This window comes from Ambystoma mexicanum, chromosome 2q (genome assembly GCF_040938575.1).
Source record: "Ambystoma mexicanum isolate Mex_15411 chromosome 2q, UKY_AmexF1_1, whole genome shotgun sequence".
Classification (NCBI taxonomy): Eukaryota; Metazoa; Chordata; class Amphibia; order Caudata; family Ambystomatidae; genus Ambystoma; species Ambystoma mexicanum.
Genome location: NC_090924.1, coordinates 519,909,270 through 519,932,708, shown reverse-complemented (window position 1 = coordinate 519,932,708; position 23,439 = coordinate 519,909,270). Strand labels below are relative to the sequence as shown.

General features: G+C 48.3%; 1 protein-coding gene across 1 annotated transcript in view; it reads right to left on the bottom strand.

The window, feature by feature from the left end:
* INTS1 (integrator complex subunit 1) overlaps positions 1-23,439 on the bottom strand; it is a 2,112,141-nt gene that overhangs the window by 688,014 nt on the left and 1,400,688 nt on the right. The window contains exons 27-28 of the mRNA XM_069647642.1: positions 10,688-10,846; positions 10,133-10,279 (exon numbers count right to left, since the gene is read on the bottom strand). Of these exons, the coding sequence (XP_069503743.1) occupies positions 10,133-10,279; positions 10,688-10,846 (306 nt within the window). The remainder of the gene's footprint in view (positions 1-10,132; positions 10,280-10,687; positions 10,847-23,439) is intronic.

Below are 23,439 nucleotides of genomic sequence, written 5' to 3'. Positions count from 1 at the left end.
CTACTGGCCCAATCCGGGGCAATTAGGATCATGGTTTTCCAGAATCTTCTCAACCTCCTGATCATTTGAGGAATAACAGGGACTGGTGGGAACGCGTAAAGGAGTGGAAACGCATCTCCTAGAGCTCCTCTCGGGGGAAATTCCCTTGAACAAAACAGATCGCACTTGTTGTTGTGAACAGATCCACCTGAGGGGTTCCCCAAAGGGTGAAGATCTCTTGAAGGACTTCCCGAGTTGCTCCCACTCGTGGGAGACTGTGCTCTGCCTGCTCAGAGCGTCCGATGTCAAGTTCTTCTCTCCGGCTAGGTGGACAGCCTATAGAGAGATTCCTTCTTGGATTGCCCAAAACCAGAGCTGCATCGCTTCTCTGCACAGTGGCAGTGATCCTGCGCCTCCTCTTTTGTTGAGGTAGTGCATGGCCACCGTGTTGTCCGTCATTATCAGGACATTTCTCCCCTGTACTGATGGCAGGAAAGCTTTCAGCGCTAGTCTGATTGCTCTCAGCTCTAATAGGTTGATGTGTACTCTGGACTCCGACGGAGACCAACGACCACTGATGGTCAAGTCGTTGGCATGGGCTCCCCACCCCGTGAGTGAGGCGTCTGTGACTACTGTTATCTCAGGCAATGGTTGCCAAAACAGTTCTCCTTTCAAGATGTTCTCTGGATAGGCCCACCATTGAAGGTCGCGGGCTACCTTGTCCGGAATCCGGAGGAGATCTGTCATTCTCCCTGAGAATTGCGACCACTGACTTCTCAGTGCCCACTGAAGAGATCTCATTCTCAGGCGAACCTCTGGCACAAGGAAGATGCAGGATGCCATGAGGCCTAGCAACCTCAAAAAGTCGAAGGCTGGGAGACGTTGGGCATTTTGAAACTTGGTGACCATCTGTAGAATATCTTGAGCCCTCACCTCTGGTGGCGAGGCTTTTCCCAGGGAAGTGTCCAGGACCGCTCCAATGAACTGGAGTCTCTGTGATGGTATCATCTGTGAGTTCTTTAAATTGAGGGAGAAGCCCAGTCTGTGAAGGAAGTGGCAGACATAATCTAGCTGGGCCTGGGCCTGTTCCAAAGATACGGCCCTGATGAGCCAATCATCCAGGTAGGGGTAGACGTGGATCCCTTCCCTCCTTAGACTCGCCGCCACTACCGACATCAGCTTGGTGAAGACCCTCGGGCGGAGGTCAGCCCAAATGGCAGAACTCAAAAATGATAATGAGTCCCCAATTGCAAACCTCAGGTATTTCCTGTGTTTGAGATGGATTGGCACATGGAAATAAGCATCCTGAAGGTCAAGAGATACCAGCCAATCCTGGAGCTGGAGGGCCTGAAGGATCTGAGAGAGAGTTACCATCTTGAACTTGTCCTTCCCGAGGAACTTGTTCAATTCTCGTAAGACCAGGATGGGTCTCAGTCCTCCGTCCTTCTTTGGTATAAGAAAGTAGGGGGGAGTACCAGCCCTTGTTCCTGTCCGCTACAGGTACCGGTTCTATGGCACCTTTCTCTAGCAGGTCTATAATTTCCTGCAAGCGGAGCTGATCTGGAACTTTTAGAGAGCTGTCCCCCGGTGATATGATATGATATGGTATTTGTAACGCGCCTATACACATGTGTTTCAAGGCGCGATGACTGTGTATGACAGTGGATGACTGTGTAGAAAGGGTAGGCAGTAACCTTGGGCAACTGTCTCCAATGGGTGTCCAGTCAACTGGTCGACGACAAACTGGTCGACTGCAATTTGGTCGACACCATTTGGTCGAATGCCAAATGGTTGAATTTTTTTTTTTTATATATATATGTGTTTTGTGGGTTTTCGTGTGGGGAAAAAAAATAAAAAAGAAAAAAAAGGGGATTTGGGGGGGGACCCCCCCAAAAAAACCCAAAAAATGGGTAAAAAAAAAAAAAAAAATTCGACCATTTGGCATTCGACCAAATGGTGTCGACCAAATTGTCTGTCGACCAAATGTTTTCGACCATTTGACTGGTAACCGTCTCCAATGCCCAAGCATCTGACGTTATAGCCTGCCATTCCGTCAGATGGTGAGTTAAGCTGCCCCCTACAGGTGTATTGTGTGGGAAGGCCTCAGAGTGGTTTGGGGGCGGCTGATGCAGATGCCGAGGGTAAAGAGGCACCTGCTGCTGCTGCGGTCTTAGTACTTTTGACCCGTCCACCTCGGGTGGATCTCCTTTGGCCTCTTTGAGCCGGCTGTCCTCTGCCTTTCCCGAATGCGGAATAATAGTGAAAGGACTTTCCTCTCCCAGAGGTTCCTGAGGGGTGAAAAGGAGTTTGGCGGATAGCAGCTCCTAAAGATTTTGCTGCTGCTTTAGAAGTCTGTAACTTTTCCAGACTGTCATCAGCCTTTTTCCCGAATAATGAAGAGCCGTCAAAGGGCATATTCAAAAGTCTGGCCTGTACATCAGGGGCAAAGCCCGACTTTCGCAACCACGCATGCCTGCGGATTGTTGTACTTGCCGCCATGGCCCTGCTGATACTGTCAGCGGAATCGATGCCAGTTTGAAGTGATTGGCACATGGCATCTTTGCCATCTTTAATAATGTTAAGGAAGGCTTCCGTTTCCTCTCCTTCGGGTATGCAGTCAGCCGCTGATGAAGCACACTCGCATAGTGTGTGACTGAACCTGGCGAGCGTACAGGTGGCGTTGATGGACTTCAACGCCATACTACAGGCAGAGAAAACTTTCTTTGCCATAGAGTCGTACCTCTTGTCATCTCTATCCTGTGGGACAGTAGGGTAAGCGGTCCTACTGCTAGATGAAGTTGCCGCTTGAACCACCAGGCTCTCTGGGGTCGGGTGTTTTGACAGGTATTCAGGGTCAGCAGCCGCTACCCTATACTTGGTTGACAATCTTTTATTGACTGCAGGGATAACTTCGGGAGTTTCCCAATTAGATGCAATTTTCCTTTGTAAGGCTGCATGGAAGTGGACACCGGTCCTCCTGTGGGCCTTTGTCCAATATATCTGTTAGGTCATCCTGTTGGAAAACAGGTGAAGGCGCAGACCAACCCATAAACTCAATTATTCTTGCCATCAGGGTTCTATAGGGTGTTTCGGCATGTTCCACTGGGTCTGGCTTAACAAATTCCACTTCTGGGTAAGTGTCCAGCCCACTTGCCTCATGTAGCGACTCCTGTAGTTCCTTCAGCCTTCTTTCCTCAGAGGTGAAATCCTCTTCAGTAGGCAGTGTGGTCCTCTGTAACCCAAATGTTTCCTGGTCAGAATCTTCCCCTTCTTCATAAATTGAAGAAAGTCCAGGGTACTCTGACCTCTGAAATGGAGTAAAACCCATCTCTAAGGCAGAAGGAGCCAAACTCGTCGTTATTGGACGAGAAAACGTTGATGTCGTTGAAGCCGATGTAACAGGCTTCGAAGGCGCCGAAAACGGTGTCGAAAAAACTGGAAGGGGTCTCGAAGAACTCGAGAGGATCGGGATCCTACTCTAGTGCATCGACGACGGTCTCGGCGTCGTGCCGGAGGCCCTTGAAATCAACATTGGCTGTGGAGTGGCCTTGGTCCTCTCTTTCATCGGCGTCGACGATGGCATCGAGCCGATCGACCGATGCGTCGAGGAACCCTTCGACAACGGCGTTGATGGCGCCGATCCGTGCGTCGAAGGAATCGACGATGGCAAAGACGGTGCCTTCTTACCCGATGGCTCATGGCGCTCTCGGGTGGAATGTTTCTCCGGGTGCTGCGACTCGCTGCGTTTTGATTTTTGGGGTTTTTCACACGGGGTATCTCCCTCAGCTGTCTTCGAGGGGGTCGAGGCCGTGTTCTCGAATACGCTTAACATTTTCTTTCTGAATTCCTCCCACTCAGCTTGAGAACTGTGTTTAGTGGGACAGGAGACCCTTTCTGGGGACACAGAAGACGACAAGGAATGGGACCTTCAACGTCTCTTTTTTGAGTGTCTTGATCTCGACGAATGGTGGGATCTGCTTCGAGATCTAGAATGGGAATGTTTTTGACGGCGAGGAGACGAATGCCTTGACTCAGCCGACGAAACTTTCAAGGAGGTTTTGGTTGACTTACCTCTCTCGAGCTTCCCCTGCTCTCCTTTAAGGCTTTCGCCGTCATGGACATGCACTCCTCACACTCCGAACAATGGTGCTCGGATCCCAAGCACCATAAGCAGATCCTGTGTGGATCCATTATTGACATTTCTTTACCGCAGTCTCGACATTTCTTGAAGCCGGATCGCGGCGTCGTCGGTTCTGATGAAGAAGCCATCGAGAACGATAAGGTATATTCGAGTAGAAATAGATAGTTAACCTGACTGAACTGAGCAATGACGTTCCGAGGCCCCACGAAGCGCGGAAAAACGGAACTGAGCAACGGACGCAGCGGGTGGCTATTTATGGGCATGGTGACGTCGGCGCCGATACGGTGGCCGTCGAGGGACATCGACTCAGCGGACGTCGACGCACAGCGCCCTCTACAGAAAAAAATTCCGAGGCCAGCAAGCTGGAAACGTATTATCAAAGATAAGGAATACGTCAGAGGACACAATCCCTTCGAAATATAGATTATTATATATTTACATTACTGTATACATGCAAGTGTGACGAATAACACGGTTTACACCTTGGTTATCATCCGGGGTGTGACCATCGCTGGGCTGAGTAAGATCAATATCTATGCACATCCTAGGTCTTTTTAATGTGTAAGTGTTATATGTATTTATATTTGGGAATTAATACATTGTTTTGATCTATTTTTTTCAACAAATCTGATAATAAGCATATGTCAATTTTTTCAGGACGGACTGTATAAAAGTATTGGAGAAGATACACAATGTAAGTCAAATGTTAAGATATGTAACAGCCTTTTGAATTTAATATAAAGAAATACAAAGAACCTGACAGACGAGCTCAGAGTGAGCTGGCTCCCTACCTGTACTGGCCTACAGATTAATAAGTGAACTAGCCTATTGCATCCTACCTCTACTGGCCTATTGATTAATGAGTGACCTGGCCTATTGCACCCTGTCTGTACTAGCCTACTGCTTATTTGATGATTTAACCTATTGCATCTTTGTGACCTGGCCTATTGTACCCTACCTCTACTGGCCTACTGATTAATGAGTGAACTAGTCCACTGCATTTTCTTATGTGAACTATTGCACCGCAAGCAATCTAGCCAACTGCATTTTAGGTGAACTAGCCTTCTGCCTTATAACCAACTTGTGCTAGGCCTACTGAATTAGCCTCTGTACTATGGTGTACCACACCCTAACTATGGCCTCTGTCCTCTCGCTCCTCAACCCACTCCCACCTCAAGACAACCACCCCCCACTGCAACCAGATCTTTCAATACAACCTTCAGATACATATAATGAGCCTTCAATTGGCAATAATTGTAAAACAAATCACTTCCCGAGTTCCCCCCTTAGCCCTACTGAATGGATTAACCGCTTTTCAGCCCCTCCTGCTCCCTGGACCCCATGCCCAGTGGAGGCAAGTAACCTCAGACTCTGCTCCCGGATCACCCTACGGAGGACTCCTCACTTGAGAACCTGCCAACCCCGCCTTCCCAAGCCTCCAACCACCAGTACATCTGTTCTGCCACCCTCTGCGCCCAATACTACTGAAACGCAGAGCTTAACTAAGCATCCCACCATTAGAGGCGCACTCATCAATGCCTGCTCCTTGGTCGCTGAAGGACGAGTAATAGCGAAAGGAACCTCCCCTCCATTGTCGTCCCCTAGGACGAAAAGGCGGAAGTTGTCGAACTGCAGCGCCCAACGACTTTGCTGCAGCTTTGGAGGTCTGCAACCTCTCAAGGCTCTCGTCAGCCTTGCTGCCAAAAAAAGGGCATGAGGAGCCGGGACTGCACATAGGAGCGAACCCAGACTTCCGCAACCACGCAAACCTGTGTATCACGGTGCTCGCCGCCATGGACCGGCTGACACAATCTGCCATGTCCAAACCCGACTGAAAGGCCTCACACATGGCATCCTTGCCATCCTGAACCATAGCAAGGAAACCATCCTGTTCGTCGCCTTTGGGAATATGTTCAGCCGCTAATGCAACACAGTTCCACAGAGTGTGTGTGAAACGAGACAAGGCACATATGGAGTTGGCCGCCTGAAGCGCCATACCCCCTGAAGAAAACACTTTCTTCGTCCAGCCGTCAAAACGTTTGTCGTCCCTATCTGGAGGGATGGTAGGATACGACGCCTGCTTTGCCGGGGCCGTAGCCGCCTGCACCACCAAACTCTCCGAAGTGGGGTGCCTGAACAAGTAGCAGGGGTTGCTACTGGCTGGACGGTATTTTCGTGACAAAGACTTGCTCACTGCTGGGAGACTCTCCGGAGCAGTCCAAGCCGCCGCCACCCTTCTCTGCAGAGCCATATGAAATGGCAGTACCGGGCCAGTGGGGGGGGACCAAGATCAAGGATGTCTGTGAGATCATCCTGAACGAACTCCCCTGGGGGAGTCGACCATCCCAAGTACTCGGTGACCCGAGTCATAAGGCACCGGTACGAAGAATCGGCATGAGTGCCAGGCTCCGGTCTACAAAACTCCACCTCCGGAGAGGTGTCCAGTCCACTGGCATCATGCAGTGACTGCCTCAGGTCATCAAACTGGCTATGGCCCGAGAGAAGCTCATCTGGTACCGTAACCAGACCAAGCCTTCATCAGAGCCTTCATCACCCTCTGAAATGTACTCCAGGCGGTGAGAGGAAGACACCTGGGGACCAAAGCTATGCCTGACCTTAGCCAGAGCCTTTCTAGGGGCTAACCCCGTGCCACAGGGCCCCTCCGAGACCACCGCCTCGAAAGGCGTCGAGGGCGCCGACCGAGTCGGCGCCGGCGTCGAGAGAATCGGTGTCGACGTCAGCTGCAGTGCTGCCAGCATCAACGGCGTCGGCACAGGCCTCGAAGCAGGAGCTCTGAGTGTGTGTCTCTCGACGACCTAGGCGCCGACAGCGTCGTCGACCCCTTCGGAGGCAGAGCCTCGAGAGAAATCATCGACGACCTTGGCGCCACAGGCGTCGACGTCTTCCTTGAAGACGGCACAGGATCACGCGGTCTCGAGCGCGTCCGGGACCTGGAACGGGCATGGCGAGAATGGCTACCCTTGTCCAAGCGGGACCTTTCCCGCGAGCCATGCCAACCAACCGAGCCCAAAGACGTACGAGCTGTGTCTCTTGACCGGTGCCGACCGACCACACTCAGAGGCGCGGACGGACCGGTGCCCTGCGATTCAAGAATCGCTAACATCTGCTTCCCGAAGGAAGCCCATTCCTCCGGTGTTGCTTGCATGGTGGCATAAGCGACCCGCCGACGGACGGAGTCCTCAGAAGAGGACGGGGAAGGCGACCGATGCTGGCGCTTTCGAGAATGCTTCGAAGAGGCGGAGGAGTGGCGAAACCGACTCCTGGAAGAAGGCCCACTGGACTTCCGACAATGACGCAGAGAGTCGCCTCTCGAGTCATCCGTCAAAAGCCCCGTAGACCTCGACTTCCGGGGCTTAGACACCCGACCTACCGACAGCTTCTTCTTGCGTTCGTTCCCGCAAGGCCTTGGCAGTGAGCGACTGGCAGTCGACTCAGTCGTCCGTATCGTGGGCCTCCCCGAGGCACCAGAGGCAGGCGGCGTGCGAGTCCGTGACCGACATCTTGGACCTACAGGCCCCGCATTTCTTGAAGCCCGGACGCGGGGTTGAAGACAAAGTAGACATTGTCACGAACAGGTCTTTACAAAAACCAAACAGGTTCAACGAACCGAGAAGAATACAGCAAACTCCAAATAGTCGAGGCGTACCGAGATTCACGAAGCGAACACGTTCGTGGAAAAAACAGAACTGAGGCTACGGGCGTCGTGCGTCCTACTTATCACATCGGGTGATGTCGGCCGTTGGAGGAGGTCCTCGGGGACGGCGCATCGACGTCATCGATGCAGGACGCAGTCGCCGAAGATTTTCCGAAGCAGCACAGCTGTGGACATTACCTGTCATAGATATGTAATACGTCGGAGGACTCAATCCCCTCGAAAAGCTTGTTACCTGTTTTTCGTTTTGCAGTTCTTTGTTTCTAGCCTGGCAATGTGGGGGCTTCTGGTGGTGCACTGGCCTCTGGAAACAGTGAGTTTCTCAAGCAAGTAGGCGGTGTTTTTGTTGCAAATGAGACACTCTTTATCATGGTGCGTGCTTGAATAGATAGCCAGTGAAGCTCATTTAGGTTCGGATGATGCGGTTGAAATTTCCTAGTCCTTTGATGAGGTGTACCACAGACTGTGAACAGGAGAATGGAAAACAATGATTTGCTGCTTGCGAGAGGTTTCTCTTGATCTTGCAATTAGGGAGAAAGAGGAACTGACATACAGCTAGATCACAGGGTGTGTATTCAGCTTTCCATGACTCACCGAGTGTAAGCAGTGTGTAAGCAGTCAAGGTCACCAACCAGGAGAGGAGCAAGCTTGTTTCAAGTGGAACACTTAGAACTTTAATAAAGGAGTGGTAACATATGCCTGTTAATATCATACTACTTCATCTTCTGTGAAGGTAAGTAAAATGCTGCATGGTTTTCAGTTAAGTAGACTTGATTAGAAGGATTATTTTGAGAATTCAGGGTTGTGAGCGTATCTTCTAATGTTACAGGCAATATTTAAAGTCAAAATAGTTCTAGATTTGGCCTACAGTTCTCCTGGAGTACGTTGGGACTTGTATCCGATCAAAGGAAAGTTAGCCACTCAATTAAAAAAAACAATGGGAGACACAGACTGGCTTCTCAGCGGCTGAGTGGGATACTAGTCCTCATGTTGCAGTTGCCACAATGTTATGTACAGACCCAATGTTAAAGTCGTGAGCTTGGTTTGGCATTATATCCGATGCCTGTCTTAAGGGATCAAAATGCTGGGGAACCTCGCAGTCTGAAATCTTCAAATGGTCCTGCCACTAGCCGTTAATGTAGTAGTAGTTCGGGGTGTCCTGGGGTGGAGCGATGAGAAAGCGCAGCAGAGAAGATATCCTGTGCAAGTTCCACTCAAGAAGGAGCTAGGTCAGAGTGAACGTGAAATGCTAATGCAAGGTGCAGCTGACCTGTAGCAGAAGAAATGGGTTCCTTTACTTGTAAATGTTTTTCTGCTAAAACATTGATACCTTTCATAGATTCATATATAGGATGGGAATCTCTGTACACACAACAGCAATCCAAAAAAGTAGAATTGAGTAGTATATCAACCTAATTTTGGGTGGTTTCTATCTGGTGAATGAGGTAGGCTCACGTTTCGCCTCAAAGATATTTTTGTGTCACAACAAACTGCAGGGTGGTGTAAACATCATACACCCAACCCTGCCTCAATGCGGAGGAGAGAGGTTGCATATGAATCTATGAAATATAATCATGCAGGAAGTTAGGATAGATTTTCTCTTGCTGCTTTTCCTCCATAGACGTCAATGGGATGCCCACACGTTTGCTATTGTTTTGAAACTTTACTGGCTTTTGATGGCCAGTGAACTCTTTTGAACTTCACTAGCCTTTCTAAGTTTATCTATTTTGGGAGCACTGATCAGTCCCTATGGATATGAGGGCAGTAGAGCTCCACAGTAAAAGTATGTGTTTGTTTCTGCACACATCAACTTCTGTGAAGTGCAGTAGGGACACACTGTGTCCCTGTAGCTTTGTTATTCGTACCTTTTTGGCTACAAACATGATGTGCACAGATGGGCTGGTGTCAGCAAATACTTTTCTACCGATTTATTTTTTTAATGGTTTGTGCACTTTTGCATTTCCACATAACGCCATTTATGTTGAGTTAATCTTTGTTCTGAAGTACAGAATTAATGGAACAAAGTAGCAAGGCACAAAAGTGACTCATAGGAAGCGGAGTAAGAGATGAAATTGCAGGTGCACATTTATGACTAGCCTCACTGCGAGCAGAGGTGTTCGAACACATATCACATATCATCCACTCCGTGGCTGTGAATCCACACACCTGGAACAGATGCAGCTAGATGCAAGAAAACCCTAATTCACAAAACAGCATACAATATATCCCTTTATAGGTCGTACACCTGTACAATGTCCTCCAAAGAAACATAAGCATAACAAACAGCATGCGACTAAAGCAGATGTAAATCGATTTGCATCCTGCTGTGGTGCACTTACTCTTGTCCATGATATTCTGCTCCAAGCTCTCGGGGTCATGAGACACCGCCTGATCCAGATACTGAAGAAGCTTACTCATACTGGAAACGGGGATTCCAAAAGACTGGACAAAGAGCAGCAGCTGCTGGGGCTCCAGATCTTGCAATGCTGCAACATAGCACAACTTATGTCATAAACTACACACAAGTCACATTCTTTTTCTATATTTACCAGCTCCCACCACACAAATCGAACTAGGGTCACTGTTGTTTCCATCAGTAAATATGCCCAAGTAGTCAATAAGTAACATAGCCAGGGGACAAAACGTCCACACTGTTCAGCTCTCCACAGTCCCTTTAAAGCGAACATAAAAAGCTTTGCTCATGTTCACAAACCTCCTCACAAGAGACATGTGCCACATAGCACTGGATTATAAACATTAGAGAGAAACGGAACTAAAAATGAGCAAAGATGAGTTCTTTTAGTGCTGCAAACATGTTTATATCAAACCTGACTAGTGATTTAGCCTTTTCTGCAAGTGTAGAATTTCTCCTGAAGACCCGAAACCGTACATACCAGCATCCACCAGGCGTGGAACCTCTGAGCGGATCATGCGCAACTTCAGCCAATCAGGGAGCAGAAGAGCCTCTTCTGAGGTGTCAACCAAAAATGCAGTAGGAAGTGGCTTCTTATCGGGAAACCAGATCTCCAGCAAGGAGTAAAAATCATTCTCTTCTGCAGATAAAAAAAATACAAAATCACACATAGTACCACATTGGCGGACATTACAAACATTACAGAATGGGTACAGAGGAAGACGGAGCTGGGAGAGGTCTTCATTGAGAGGATTTATTTCACATTACAATGTATGTACATATGTAGCCCACCACGTCATTTAGATGGCTCAGAATGCGGTTTTCTATTTTACTGGCAATGGAATAGGAAAACAATGCTACCTGGGCCGGAAGGGGTTAAGCATTTAACTCTGCAGTTCCTGGTCTGATGTAAAGTTGGCTGTTTATTGGTTGGTAAGCAGTATCTAGCAGTAGAGAAAGTTCAAGGAAGGACATGTTTCTTAGTGGCTGTATGACTGACAGATGGCTGAGCAAATTACTGCAATAACTGCTGACAGGATGGAGAAGCTGGAGTTTTCTGAGAGGAGACTGTAATGAGATTAAGGAGATTGAGTAGAGTGCGATCATACTTCAGGTGAGGGGTAATATAGAGTGCATGACAGAGAGGAGTCCCACTAAAACTGACATTATGTAGGTCAAGGCACATTGACACATGTCCCTTTGAAAGGGGCCAACTCATGCAGTTATGTATGGGTGAGGCACCTACGATTCTTTATAAAGGATAGGATATGGAGTCTGTACAACGTGCACGACTTTAGTGCTCTGGGCATTACTCATTGAGGTTCCTTTTCGTAGACTGTGGACATTTGGAGAATCTACTGTTGCCTCTTCTGACTCATCCATAACAGTTTGAAGGAACCCAACCAACTTGATGAATTCTCATTGTTATGTATTGACAACAGAGTGAAAGGTAGGGGGTCAGTAACTATCTCCAAATAAAGTGAGGAGAGGTCTAGGGAGGGCACATAACCTATAACCAGGGGAAGTGTAGTGCCTCACTGCTAATGTTCTAATCAAAGGTTTCCGGTAAGGGGAAATATAAGGGAGCATTGGCATAAGGTCGCAGAGGTTAAAGTGTCTCTCTACAGGCAAAAGGGAGGTGTGTTGGCCACAGACATTGAACATAGAAGTGGACGGAAGTCTGTACGCTTCCCTTGTCATGACTGGGAAGAGTCAGCATTTAATCTTGCGCGAATATTGTAATCACAGGACAGGGATACTCCTCAAATAGCCTCCTTTTATTAGAACTTCTAGTTCTGATAGAGAGTAAGACACCTTGGTAATCTTGACAGAGCCAGGTAGATAATAACAGCCTGATCACCCAAGTTTGCTACTGCACTGTTTGCAGGTCGTGGATTTATGGGGGATAGGCGTAACTCCGAAAACAAGAAACCAAAAAGTAAATAGGGTCGCATTACTTCCTATCTGGAATCCTGCCATTATAGTGAAGGGTAACCTATGCCTGGGTGTCTTTCTCCCCACTGCCAATGTAATGGTTATTATTTAGATCCATTAATTCATTGTACATTAACTGTTCGCTTTTATATTTATAATCTAAAATCCTGATTATTATCAGCTAAGGAAATAAGGAACACCATTCACTCACATCCGCTGCCATCATCCTTTGGTTGTGTGCAATATTTTTTCTGGGATCAATTGTCCATAATTCAATAGGTGAAGGCACTTTTCCTGAACTATATGTACACTACACACAGGGTCCGAAATACCCATCTGGCTGGGGGAGGAGGCTATGGTGCTGGGAGGGACAGGCAATTACCACTCTGCCCTAACTACAGTATACAGCAGCACTAGGTGGAACCACAGCTCTTAATCCATCAAGAGTACACCGAAAGAGGGGTTGCACGTGTTCAAATTGACAGTGGAAAGTGGGAACCAGCCCGTAAAAGTGTGCTCTCACTCAGCAACATCCAGGGACTACAGTAGGCCCCCAAGCAGGGTATAAGCTAAAGCAATGAGCTTGATATTATGTAAAGCCCAGGAAGAGTGCTCAGCAGGTTAAAAGCCTTCAGCAGAACTCTGTGTGAGATCTACATACCCATAGTTTTCAATCTGGAAAGTTGGCTCAGGCTTTTAAGTCTGAGAATTCTTTATTAGCAAGGACATGCTGCACTGATGCCACTTCAGTGTATTAGATGACATACACATTGATTTTATAATACACTGCGCTTGTAAAACAAGAGTGATATGTTTATATGTGTTAGTGGGAAATGTTCAAGGTAGAATTAAAATCCTACATGTATTCATGTGTCCGCCACATTGCCGGCCTGGCAGGGTGGTGAAGAGTTTTAATATAGGGATTTACTTAATTGGGTTTATTGTTAATACAGAACTAAGAAACAAAACGTAACTTTATATACGTGTGACGAATCTAGAGTGTTGGTCCTTTCTTCCCATAGGGGACCCACCCGTTTTGAGGCTAGGGAGGCGAGCCTGCGAATCAAGACCCTCCCTAGAGGTCTGGGCAAGTGGGAACTGACTTGGAGTGGCTCCCTTCTTGGGGACAAAGACTCCCATTCCGATAAGGAACACCCGGTCCAGAGAACATTACCTGCCTACATGGGAATTGGAAAGACTGTCGTTACTTCTGTTTTGAATACTTAAAACTACCAAACAGTGACAGTTCCTCTATCTCTTTGGTTTCAGGTAATGCTGGATCTCACCTGAACACCACTGTCAAGCAAGGACACAACCTCTTTGATCGGGATGACGTATATAAACCCAGGAAGAACTGTGAATGGGGAAAGATCTACTATGCAGGGAGGAGAGTGAATTCCACGCCGAGGCGAACCTCTGGAGAAGCAGAGCCACACTAGACCACAGCGCCTGGCGGTAACATGGAAAGCAAGCCTAACACTAGCGGGATGCTGAAAGGCTGGCGTCCCATCCAACTGAGAAGCCAATGTCAGGGAAGAGGCAGAAGTGGGGAAGAACCTGTTTCCTTTGGTGGTGGAACCACAAACAAGCCGTGGTGGGCCTAGCAACCGACACCGAAAACCAGATCGCCGGGTAAAGCCGAATCCCCGAGCTCCATGCCTAAAGGACGTTAACTGTAGAGAGATGCATCACCAGGGAAGCAACCGCTCCCACAATGAGAATACTGCTGTGAATCAAGGCTGAGGAAGTCTATGAGGTTTCGGGAACCTGAGGGGGTAAGTGGCCTGTAAGAATCAGAACAAGAGACGTACACACGCTTTGCATCAAGGCTGGGAGAGCCTATGAAGTTTCAGGAGCCTGAGAGATCTGAGGGGGCAAGTGGCCCATGTGAGTCAGAACTTCGGGAACCTGAGAAACTCAAAAGAGCAAGCGCCCTGTGCTTATCAGAGCAAGAGAGATGCAAACGCTTTGTATCAAGGCTGGTAGAGCCTATGAGATTACGGGAGCTTGAGAAACCCGAACAGGCCAAAGCCCTACATGAATCTGATGAATATGAACATTTTGCATCCAGGTCGGGAAGGTTTATGAGGCTATGGGAGCCTAAGAAAACCTGAATGGGCAAGTGCCCTTGTGAAACTGATCAAAAGAGAGACAAACACTTTCAATGAAGGTTTGGAAAGCCGACAAGTTTATGGGACCCTGAAAAACCTGAGTGGGCCCGGGCCCTATATAACGTATGAGACAAGATGGAGCAAGTCTGCTAGAGAGCCGAGGGACTTTGGGGAGGCCAAGAACCACAGACTTGTTGTTAAGAGACTTGTTTTAAGAGAACTATATCGAAGCACTTTTTCTTTTGAACATCAACGTCTGCAAGGCAGACGTGAACTGTTGTATGCTACTTTTTGAACTACTGACATTATGAGTGTTGGGCCAGTGTGACTATTCACTAGGTGTCGTCAATTCTCCCCAGTTGGGAGCCCCTTCCTATGAGCCTAGGTCGGTGAGGCTGTTATGCATTATTTCCCCCAGGAGTGGTTTAATGTGGGAGGACATCATGGGGAGGAACTCCACTGCTGGGGATAGGGACGACCACCTGGGTAAAAGTCATCACAACACCCCGAACCTAACACTCTCATGCCTGTTACCACCTTTCCACCAACCTCTCCTTGATAGCACTCCTACTTGTTACTATGACATTATACCAGTTAATTCTACTGACACTAAGAAAATGCTAACAATACTGATAAGCATGACTAACTCCAGTACTGGTACAAAAAGATCACCCGAAGCATGGAGATTACAAGCAATGCGAGTACTGAGATGAGGCGGCCACCAGGAGCCATGAAGAATGGCACAGAGAAGATACAGGAACGGTATAGACATCCGCGGGGGAGTCGTCATGAGAAATACATCAAAACTGACAAAGGACTTCGAGAAAGAGAGCCGCATACCAGCACGAAAGACAGTCCAGCCCGGTAAGTTCAAAGGAGACACAGAGGACGCAGTGGGAGAAGCTGAGAGCAGTCCGCCCCGAAAGGCAAGAGGCTGACAACTGGAGTTCTTTGCCCGGTGTTGTACAGCAGGTCAAGGACGTGACTGGAGCCTGGAAGACAGTGGTGCGACCTCTGCGAGGTGAACTGAGCGGTCCAGTAACAGTGCCTACCTTGTCTGTGAAGAGACCAGGATGAAGGTACGAGCAGCGAAAGCAGCTGACGTCTGAGAAGCCCACGAAGCACGGCGTGAAGACGCAAGCACCGAAAAAAGAACCAGCCAAGATTCCTGGAGTCAATAAAGATAACGGGCACGTCACAGGGACCGGTAGAGGCTTGGAGGCGCGGGAGAGAGATAAACTGCACAGAGATAATGATAAGAAGCATCTTCCTCGTGGCAGTACTTGCAAAGAGAGTCACCCAAGTGTGCCAGAGAAGAGAACGAAGGGTCTGAGATCCGAACCGAGGTGAAGCCTATTTTGATACAAGTCATCATCCTCATGGCAGTACTTGGCAGGTGAGTGAACCAAGAGGGCCTAATAAGAGAAGAATAGAAACAAAAGTCAGGGACCAAAACCAAAGTAAACAATACAACCTTACAAGTCATCCACCTCAAGGCAGTATTTGGAAGGGGAGTGAACCAAGTGGACCTAACAAGAACGGGGCAGCAAACAGGGTCTGGGACCTAAATAAGTACAAGGTGAATATTGGAGGGAAGAACCTGCCTAACAGTGGTATCGGAAAAGACAACTTGCAGCTAAGGAGAGCCTGGAACGGTTCTTAAAGTTACCTAAAACAACAGGGGAAGGGAGCCATTCTCCCAGACCCCGACTGGAACTTTGCTGAAACTCAGCATTACCCATGGGAAGGAAGTCACTCCCCGTGGATCCAGCTTGAATGTTTCCAGAGAAGCCTGGCTACATCTGAACTGTGTGTAAAGCAAGACCAGGGGAAGGGAGTCATTCCCACTGGTATCGATTGGAGTCCTGAAGAGACTTTCTTTTAAGACACCAGAAGGGAGTCATTCTCCTGGTGAGAGAACTTTACTTTTGATTAAGACTCTTTAGTTTTAGTGTAAGGGACAGATATAAGGTTTTGACTTAGGATGTTGCTTTTATTCAGTTACGGACATTCTGACTGATCCTTTAATTTTTAGTTTGAGGCAGGTAAACCCCTCTTAGAGTTAGAGATATCTAGGTTTTTTAATTAAATAAAAGTCTTTGCCAACCACCAATACACCTCCTGGTCAGTTGCCTTCTTCTGCACCCTTACACAACCTTTAGTTTGGTTACATACCTGCAGAAACTTTAATGGTGCATAGTTTCGTAGATTGCTGTCCAGATATATTTATTTTATTTTATTTATTGGGTATTTATAATGCATCTATACACAATTTGTTTCAAGGCGCAACAAGACAAAAGGGTGGGGGAAACAGAGGACAAAACAAAAACTATCCTACTAGGCCTTGCGTCATTCAGATCGTGCAAGTGTAGTAAAAAGAAGTGCAGGGGAAGGGGAGTGCCGGTCAGGGCGGCAGGTCCTGTAAGAAAATCGAGTACAGGGGGAGGCCAGGTGGACAGAGCCAGGGGAAAGTAGCGAAAGCAGGGGAAGGAAGGTCCACGAGCTAAGTGAGAGGTAGAGGGCTGGAAGGACTACAAAGGTGCAGGCCCAGCAGGCTAGTGCTGGGGGAGGGGCCCAGAAGGGAAAGTGCAGGTTGAGGGGGTAGAGGTGGGTCAGGTGAGACCAAGTGCTTGGGTAGACTGGATTAGGGGGGCCTGGTGCCCTGTAAGACTCTGAAGGAACCAGGCAGCCAGCCAAGAAGCAGACATGGACATTAGCAGGGGAGAGGGGAAGGGCGAGAGAAAAGGAAGGTCTTGAAAGGCTTCCGGAACTTAAGGAGAGCCGGCTCAAGTCTAAGAGGGACAGGGAGGCTATTGCTGTCATGGTCATGTAGTCAGGGGCACAGGCATGCAGGGGTCGCATGCACAGGAGACCTGGGTGGACACTGTCCTGGCGCCTTTGGCGCCAGGCTCATGAACAAAAGTAAACAAGAACATCCATTTAACACCAAAAAGCTTTTATTATGGACATAGCACTTCAGATGCATTAACCTTGAACATTCTATCCATTAAGCAGCCCCAAGTGTATTCGTGGGTGTGGCTGATAATGGATTCACAGCTATATAAGCTGCCCAGATCCTCAAGACAGACGCTTCACGTTATTCTGCACTTACCAGCAGCGTAACGCTCACCGTTGCCTGAGGCCAGACCTGCTTACTTTTGAAGACCCTGCTTCCTGGACATCCTGCTTCCTGCCAGCATACTTACCAACTGGGGGAAGCTGTTCTTACCTGCACATCTCTTTGGCGAACCGAGCATTCATCTTTACACTTTCCGGAACGCCGTTATCTTCATCTTGGCACCGCAGCACGACACGCTCCATCGTTGACAGCAGCGCCTGCAAGGAAAAACAGAAGACAAGGTTAGACATCGAAAAAACAGTCAGTTTAAGGTTGCGCTTCGCCGTACTTCGCGCTTTTCCTTAAACCATCACTTACCTGCGGTCGAACGTTGCGGTAGCATCAATCTACCATCCGGCCGCGTCTCGAGTCTCACAGCTGCATTAGGGGAGCATTTCCATCCAAGGGAAGAAAACAGAAGAGACACATTATTGCGGGCATAAGGAGCAACATATAAATACATTGAACAGAACAAACAGAATCACAAGAGCTCAAGAGACACTTACCAATCATAAGGAGAAGCATAGTCGCAGCTGGACTGGACTAATCCTTATCAGGGATCAGTGAAGGAACTAGATCCCATTCCACGCGCCCCTGCCAGAAGTAGCAGGACGGAGAGCTTACCTTCCATAATTCACAGGTGAGCTTTATGGGCAGGCGTATGCTCACAGAAACCGTACTTTGGGGAGAAGGGTTCGAGACAACCACAGATTGGTGCACTCACACTCTTATCTCCATGCAGGAGCAGCATTATCACGTCCCACCGCTCACAGCTTTTCTACCGAGGGAGAGGCCTGAAGGGGGTGATTTAAGTTCAGGGAGGGCTGCAACCGTGCCCCAATGCTTCCGCAGAGACCAGGTGAGCGTAACATTCCAGAGGTAGGCACCTGCAGAGGAGAGAGATCTACCCCCATTATCTGCTTGAAAAAGTGTCTGATCTGCAGAAAGTTAGTGCTAGAACACCAAAGAGTTCTAGCAGGGAAGTATTTAGGGAGAGAGCGTTGGATGTAGAGAGGTCCCAGGCCCCAGAAAGCCTTGTGGATGATGCTGAGGGTCTTAAACTTGATCCTCGCAGCAACCGGGAGTCCGTGGAGAGATTTTAGGGCTTGAGAGATGCGATCCTTGGGCTTGAGGCCAAGGATACGTCTTGCAGTCCTATTCTTGATTAGTTGTAGAGGGCAAAAGGAGGAGATGGATAGATTAAGGAACAGGCTGTTACAGTCCAGCCTGGAGAGGACCAGAGCTCTGGAGACATTGAGTTTCTGGTGGAGGAAAGGGAGACTACCTCTGAGAAGATGTAGCTGAAAGTGGGCCTTCTTGGCAAGGTCCGTGATGTGGGGAGAGAAGGAGAGAGCAGAGTCGAAGATGACACCAAGGTTATTTGCTTCACGGGAGGGTCGGGAAGGGGTCCTTGGAGGCTGGCCAAAGTGTAGGAGAGAAAAAAGGAGCCGGGGTCCCAATGAGAAGGATCTCTGTCTTACTGGCATTAAGGCAGAGAGCATTAGCAGTGCACTGTGCCTGAATAGCAGTCAGGAATGAGAGAGGCAGAGGAGGGAAGCTTCAAGAAGAGATGTGTGTCATCCACATAACACTGGAAGTTACGAGAGAAGGTGGAGAACAGATGTGTTAGAGGGGCGTATTAGAGGGGCCAGTAGATGTTGAAAAGCCAAGGCAAGAGGATAGAGCCCTGTAGGACTCTGCAGTTGGAGAGTGAGATGGTGGAGGGAAAAGGGCCCATTTGTACCTGGGAAGGTAGGTCAGAGAGGAAAGAGGTCAACCAGTCCAGAGCCAGGTTCGTGATGTCAAGAGTATCACAGAGTCAATTGATCAGGGTGGCATGATTGACCGTTTCAAAGGCAGAGGAAAGGGCAAGAAGGATGAGAACTGAAGGAGAGCTGGAGTCGAGATTAGAGAGCAGGTCTTCACAAGTGTTCAGGAGAGCAGTTTCTGTTCCTCTGGCAGCTCCGAAGCCAGACTGGTGGTTGTGGAGATGGCCAGCCGATTCAGTGTGGTTGATAAGCTTCTCCAAGAGTTTGCCCAGGAAGGGGGTAATGGAGATAGGGTTGTAGTTCGTCAGACAGGAAAGGTTGGCAGAAGGTGTTTTGGGGACAGGATGCACAAGGCAGTGCTTGAGGAGTGAGGGGAAGGATCCAGTGGCAAAGGAGTGATTGCAGAAATCGGCCAAGGCTGGAGCATGGGAGACAATGTTGTCCTTGACAGTTCAGGAGGAGCAAGGGAACACCTGTTTAGATGAGTCTTTCATACAGCAGACTTGTCTAGAAACCTCATCAGGTGTTATGGGAGAAGAAGAGGAGAGCAGGAGAGGGTATCAAGGGAGGCCTGAGAGCAGGGGAGGGAGAAGGGTGAGGAGTAGAGGAGAGTGAGGAAAAGATGTCCTAAGTTTTAGAAATTAAGTGAGAGGCCAGAGAAGTGCAGTGTGTCAGGGAAGGCAGAGGAGAGGTGGAAAATGCAGTAGGGTTGGCAAGTTCCTTGCACATTTTGAAAAGCTCATCCATGTTGTTAGTGGCCGCAGGGATCCAGGCTTAGATATAGGCTCTCTTCTTCAAGCAGGTGGAGTTTATATTGCCTATGGAGCAGGGCGGCAGGCCAGTTTGCCAGAGGATGTGCTCGAAGCCTGCCACTTCTGCTCAGTCACTCTGCACTTGCGCATCAGAGTGGCCGGGTCGAAGTCATACCAGGAATTGGACTTGGAGGCAGGATACATGCGGATCCTCATGACGGGGGCAAGGATGTCCAGAGTGTTGGAGGTGGAGAATTCAAGGTTAGGAAGGGCTATGTCGGTGTGAGAGTCAGCAGCAAGCGTAATGAGGGGGAATGAATGTGGCAGCAAAAGCAGCAAATGAAACTCGCTTCATAGGTCGAATGACAGAGAAAGAGGCTGGCAGTGCAGACAGGGGCTTAGCCGGAGGGCTCAAAAAGTCCAGGTGAGAGGACAGGAGAGCATGGTCAGTCCAGGCGACTGGAGTAATCAGGGGGTTGGAGGCGAGGATGTCTGAAGAGATGAGAGCATCCGAGGTGTGACCGGCTGAGTGCATCGGCCCGGAGGGAAGAATGGAGAGGGAAAGTCACAAAGGTTACGGAAGAGCCCATAGGCTGCATCAGGAGAGTCGAGGTGAATATTGGAAGTCTCTGAGGAGGAGAAGCTTGGGGGAGGAGGCAAGGAGAGAAGAGGTGAGGTGAGGTCAGCCCACTCAGAGAGAAAGTGGGAGACCAGTCCAAGGCAAAGGCAAAGGCGTTGCTAAGGGGGAGGGGGGGCGCTGAGGGGGCTATAGCCCCGGGTCCTTTGGGTGTAGCCCCAGATTGAAGCTCAGGTGTTCCAACCAAAATGCTACCTAGCTCTGAGTCCAGCAAGTCCTGACATTAGCTTAGCCCCTGATCTTTTCCAGACCTGACAACACCCCTGGGCCAGAGGCTCTGTAGATGGTGGCCAGAGTCAGAGAGAGAGGCCAGGAAAGACACCAAGCCTGCAGACATGGCATTCAAAAGAAGAGTAGGCCTCATATGATAGTAGGAGGTACCCACTCAGGGAAGATCAGGGCAGCTCCGTCTCCAGGGGCTTAGAGAGGATGTTGTACCCGTCTGGGAGGAGAGTGTCAAAACTCATGACAGATCTTCAAATAGAACATAAAACACTACCCGCACCTAACACAGTGTGATAGCTAACACTAAAACCAAAGTATCTAAAACTTAAACCTCACATTTTACACATACCCAAGACACAAACGATATCACATAAAAATACAACAAAACCTAAATGTGCCATTAAAAAACATATAATCCCAACATGTTTCTGTTCTTCAAAGCCCCTTTCGGACGAACATTCTTCAGGGGACAGCTTAAAACATCCACTATTCTCCTCAACACCGTGAAGAGTGGTAGTGTCAGGCCCAGCGGAGCCTGAAAAGGAAAACCAGAGGACACTAATGAGTACCAAAGAGGAAAAGAGGGAAGCTACACAAATGTAGAAGTGAAATAGGCTCTAACCATAGAACCCGCCTCACACGGGTAACCAGCCCTTTTTAATTTACCTTGGAATGGTGAATCTCCAAAACACGTCTGTAATTGACCAGTATGTTAATCTGTCGTCAATGAGAAACCACACAACTTCACATGGCGTCACAATCCGCCAAGATATAGCAACACCTGTAAAGGACAAACCAATTTTCAATAACCAAATACTCTAAAAACTCTAAGGCAGCCAATAATCACTGCGAAAGCTAGGGCTTTTATTCACTGTCGCTATTGCTGGCTTCATTCCTGGGTAGTGCATCTCACTCCAGACGTCGTCCTTCTGGTCCCCACGACTGAAGCTCCGGGAACCGTTAGTCTGCGGGAAACTACCAGGAACAACTGCCGTGGCACCAGCTTCTTCAAAGAATAAAGGTACTGTGTCCAGCTTCGAGGAACTAGGGTGTACCCTTTTCTCCTCACCCAAGGCTTGCCCTTGTCTTCCTTTCCTGTGATAACTTTTGCTTCCTCTGTTGACAATATCCAAGTACTCCTGGCAACGTTGAATCTTGAACTGTCTGACTGTGTGATCCTTGACAACAGGAACACGGTTCCACTTGACATTGGCGCAGGCCTATTGACTTTTATCTTCCTATCAGCAAGTGTTCTCTGATTCTGTCTGCCTTGACAAAAGTATTGCCTATGATTTTTGCCCCCAACTCTCTTTTGCCAACTCAGGTGCTAAGTGTGTTTTTAATCCGGTAACAATTTTCTCTGCGGATACGCGTATCTTTAGTAAGACCGAACTGTCATTACTGTCAAAAAGTGATTGCATATTTATTCCCAGTAGCGTCTTTTGTTTCACAACACCGGTCCGTCAAATCATAAGGTACTTACCTTGAGTCATTCTGCAAAAAGTGAATTGGTTGTGTGTAGTGTATTTTACGTGTGGTTTTAATTTAATAGAAGTGAAGTGTTTTGTGAATTCATGGTTTAAAAAATAAATGTATTTTTACTTTTTAACCAAAAACCTTGAGTCAGTGTTTGCTTGAGTCACAGTAATTGTAGTCCTTTGTGTAATCTCTACTACTGCTCATTTGCTCTTGAGATAAGTCTGGCTGCTCTGCTACTGCTACCACTTTAACAGTGTAGTACAGGCTTGTACCAAGGGTGAACTTGTATTGCCACTTGTAGTCTTAATTGTGTGTAGTGGTCCCTAAGGGCACTGCACAGGATTCTGCCTAACACTCAGCTGATCGTCAGGACCATACTGAGTCACCCCCACTACAGACTTTGCTGGGGGTCTGTAATCTGTGGATGGGCTGCCTCCCTTTGTTCATCGAGCTGCTGGACCCTGCTTAGCCATGTTCTTTTGCCTTTCCGCAGTGTTCCTCATTGCTACCTTTGCTTCTGGCCTGAGGGGTTCTCTTCAAGGAAGGATGTGTTTCTTCTTTTCTATCATTGGAATCTTTGTTAGCCAGGGCTCAAGTCCATGAGAAGTCACAACTTGTAAGCTGCACATAGAAAATAAGCCTAGAACTTACTGGGCTGTTTCACCTTCCAAGAACTGACTTTGTGGGAGCCAATGCAGTGAATACATACCTCTGGGCCCTTGAGTAGTAGGGTACTCACAATCCTTACCCTCATGGGTCCCACGGTTCATGGTCTAGATTATTTGCTGAGAAGTCTCAACTGCATTTTTCCCATTGGATTCTACTGGGGCATTTCTTGATGTGCTGCATCTCCTTCTCCTTGGGTTGTTTGCTGACAACTCTACACCTGTTGCACAGAACTGGGACTTACCTGACTTTTTCCCCACATAAACAGAATGCCCATTGACTGTGCCCTGGGAACTATTTACTAAACTGAAACACTTGAAAAGTGACTTTGGGGATACTCACTGGTTTCGTTTATTTTGTCTGCATTGTAAGGAACTCATGGTGGCAACAGTAAAGACAGACACAAGTGATCACAGTTCAAGGGTGTTTATCAAACTGTTATTACATGGTGGATAAACGCCCAATCTAAACCTAAATCTAAGATGGGAGCAAGCTTCAAACATCAAAAAAAATAAAATAAGGCAGTCCTTGTGGCCTCTTG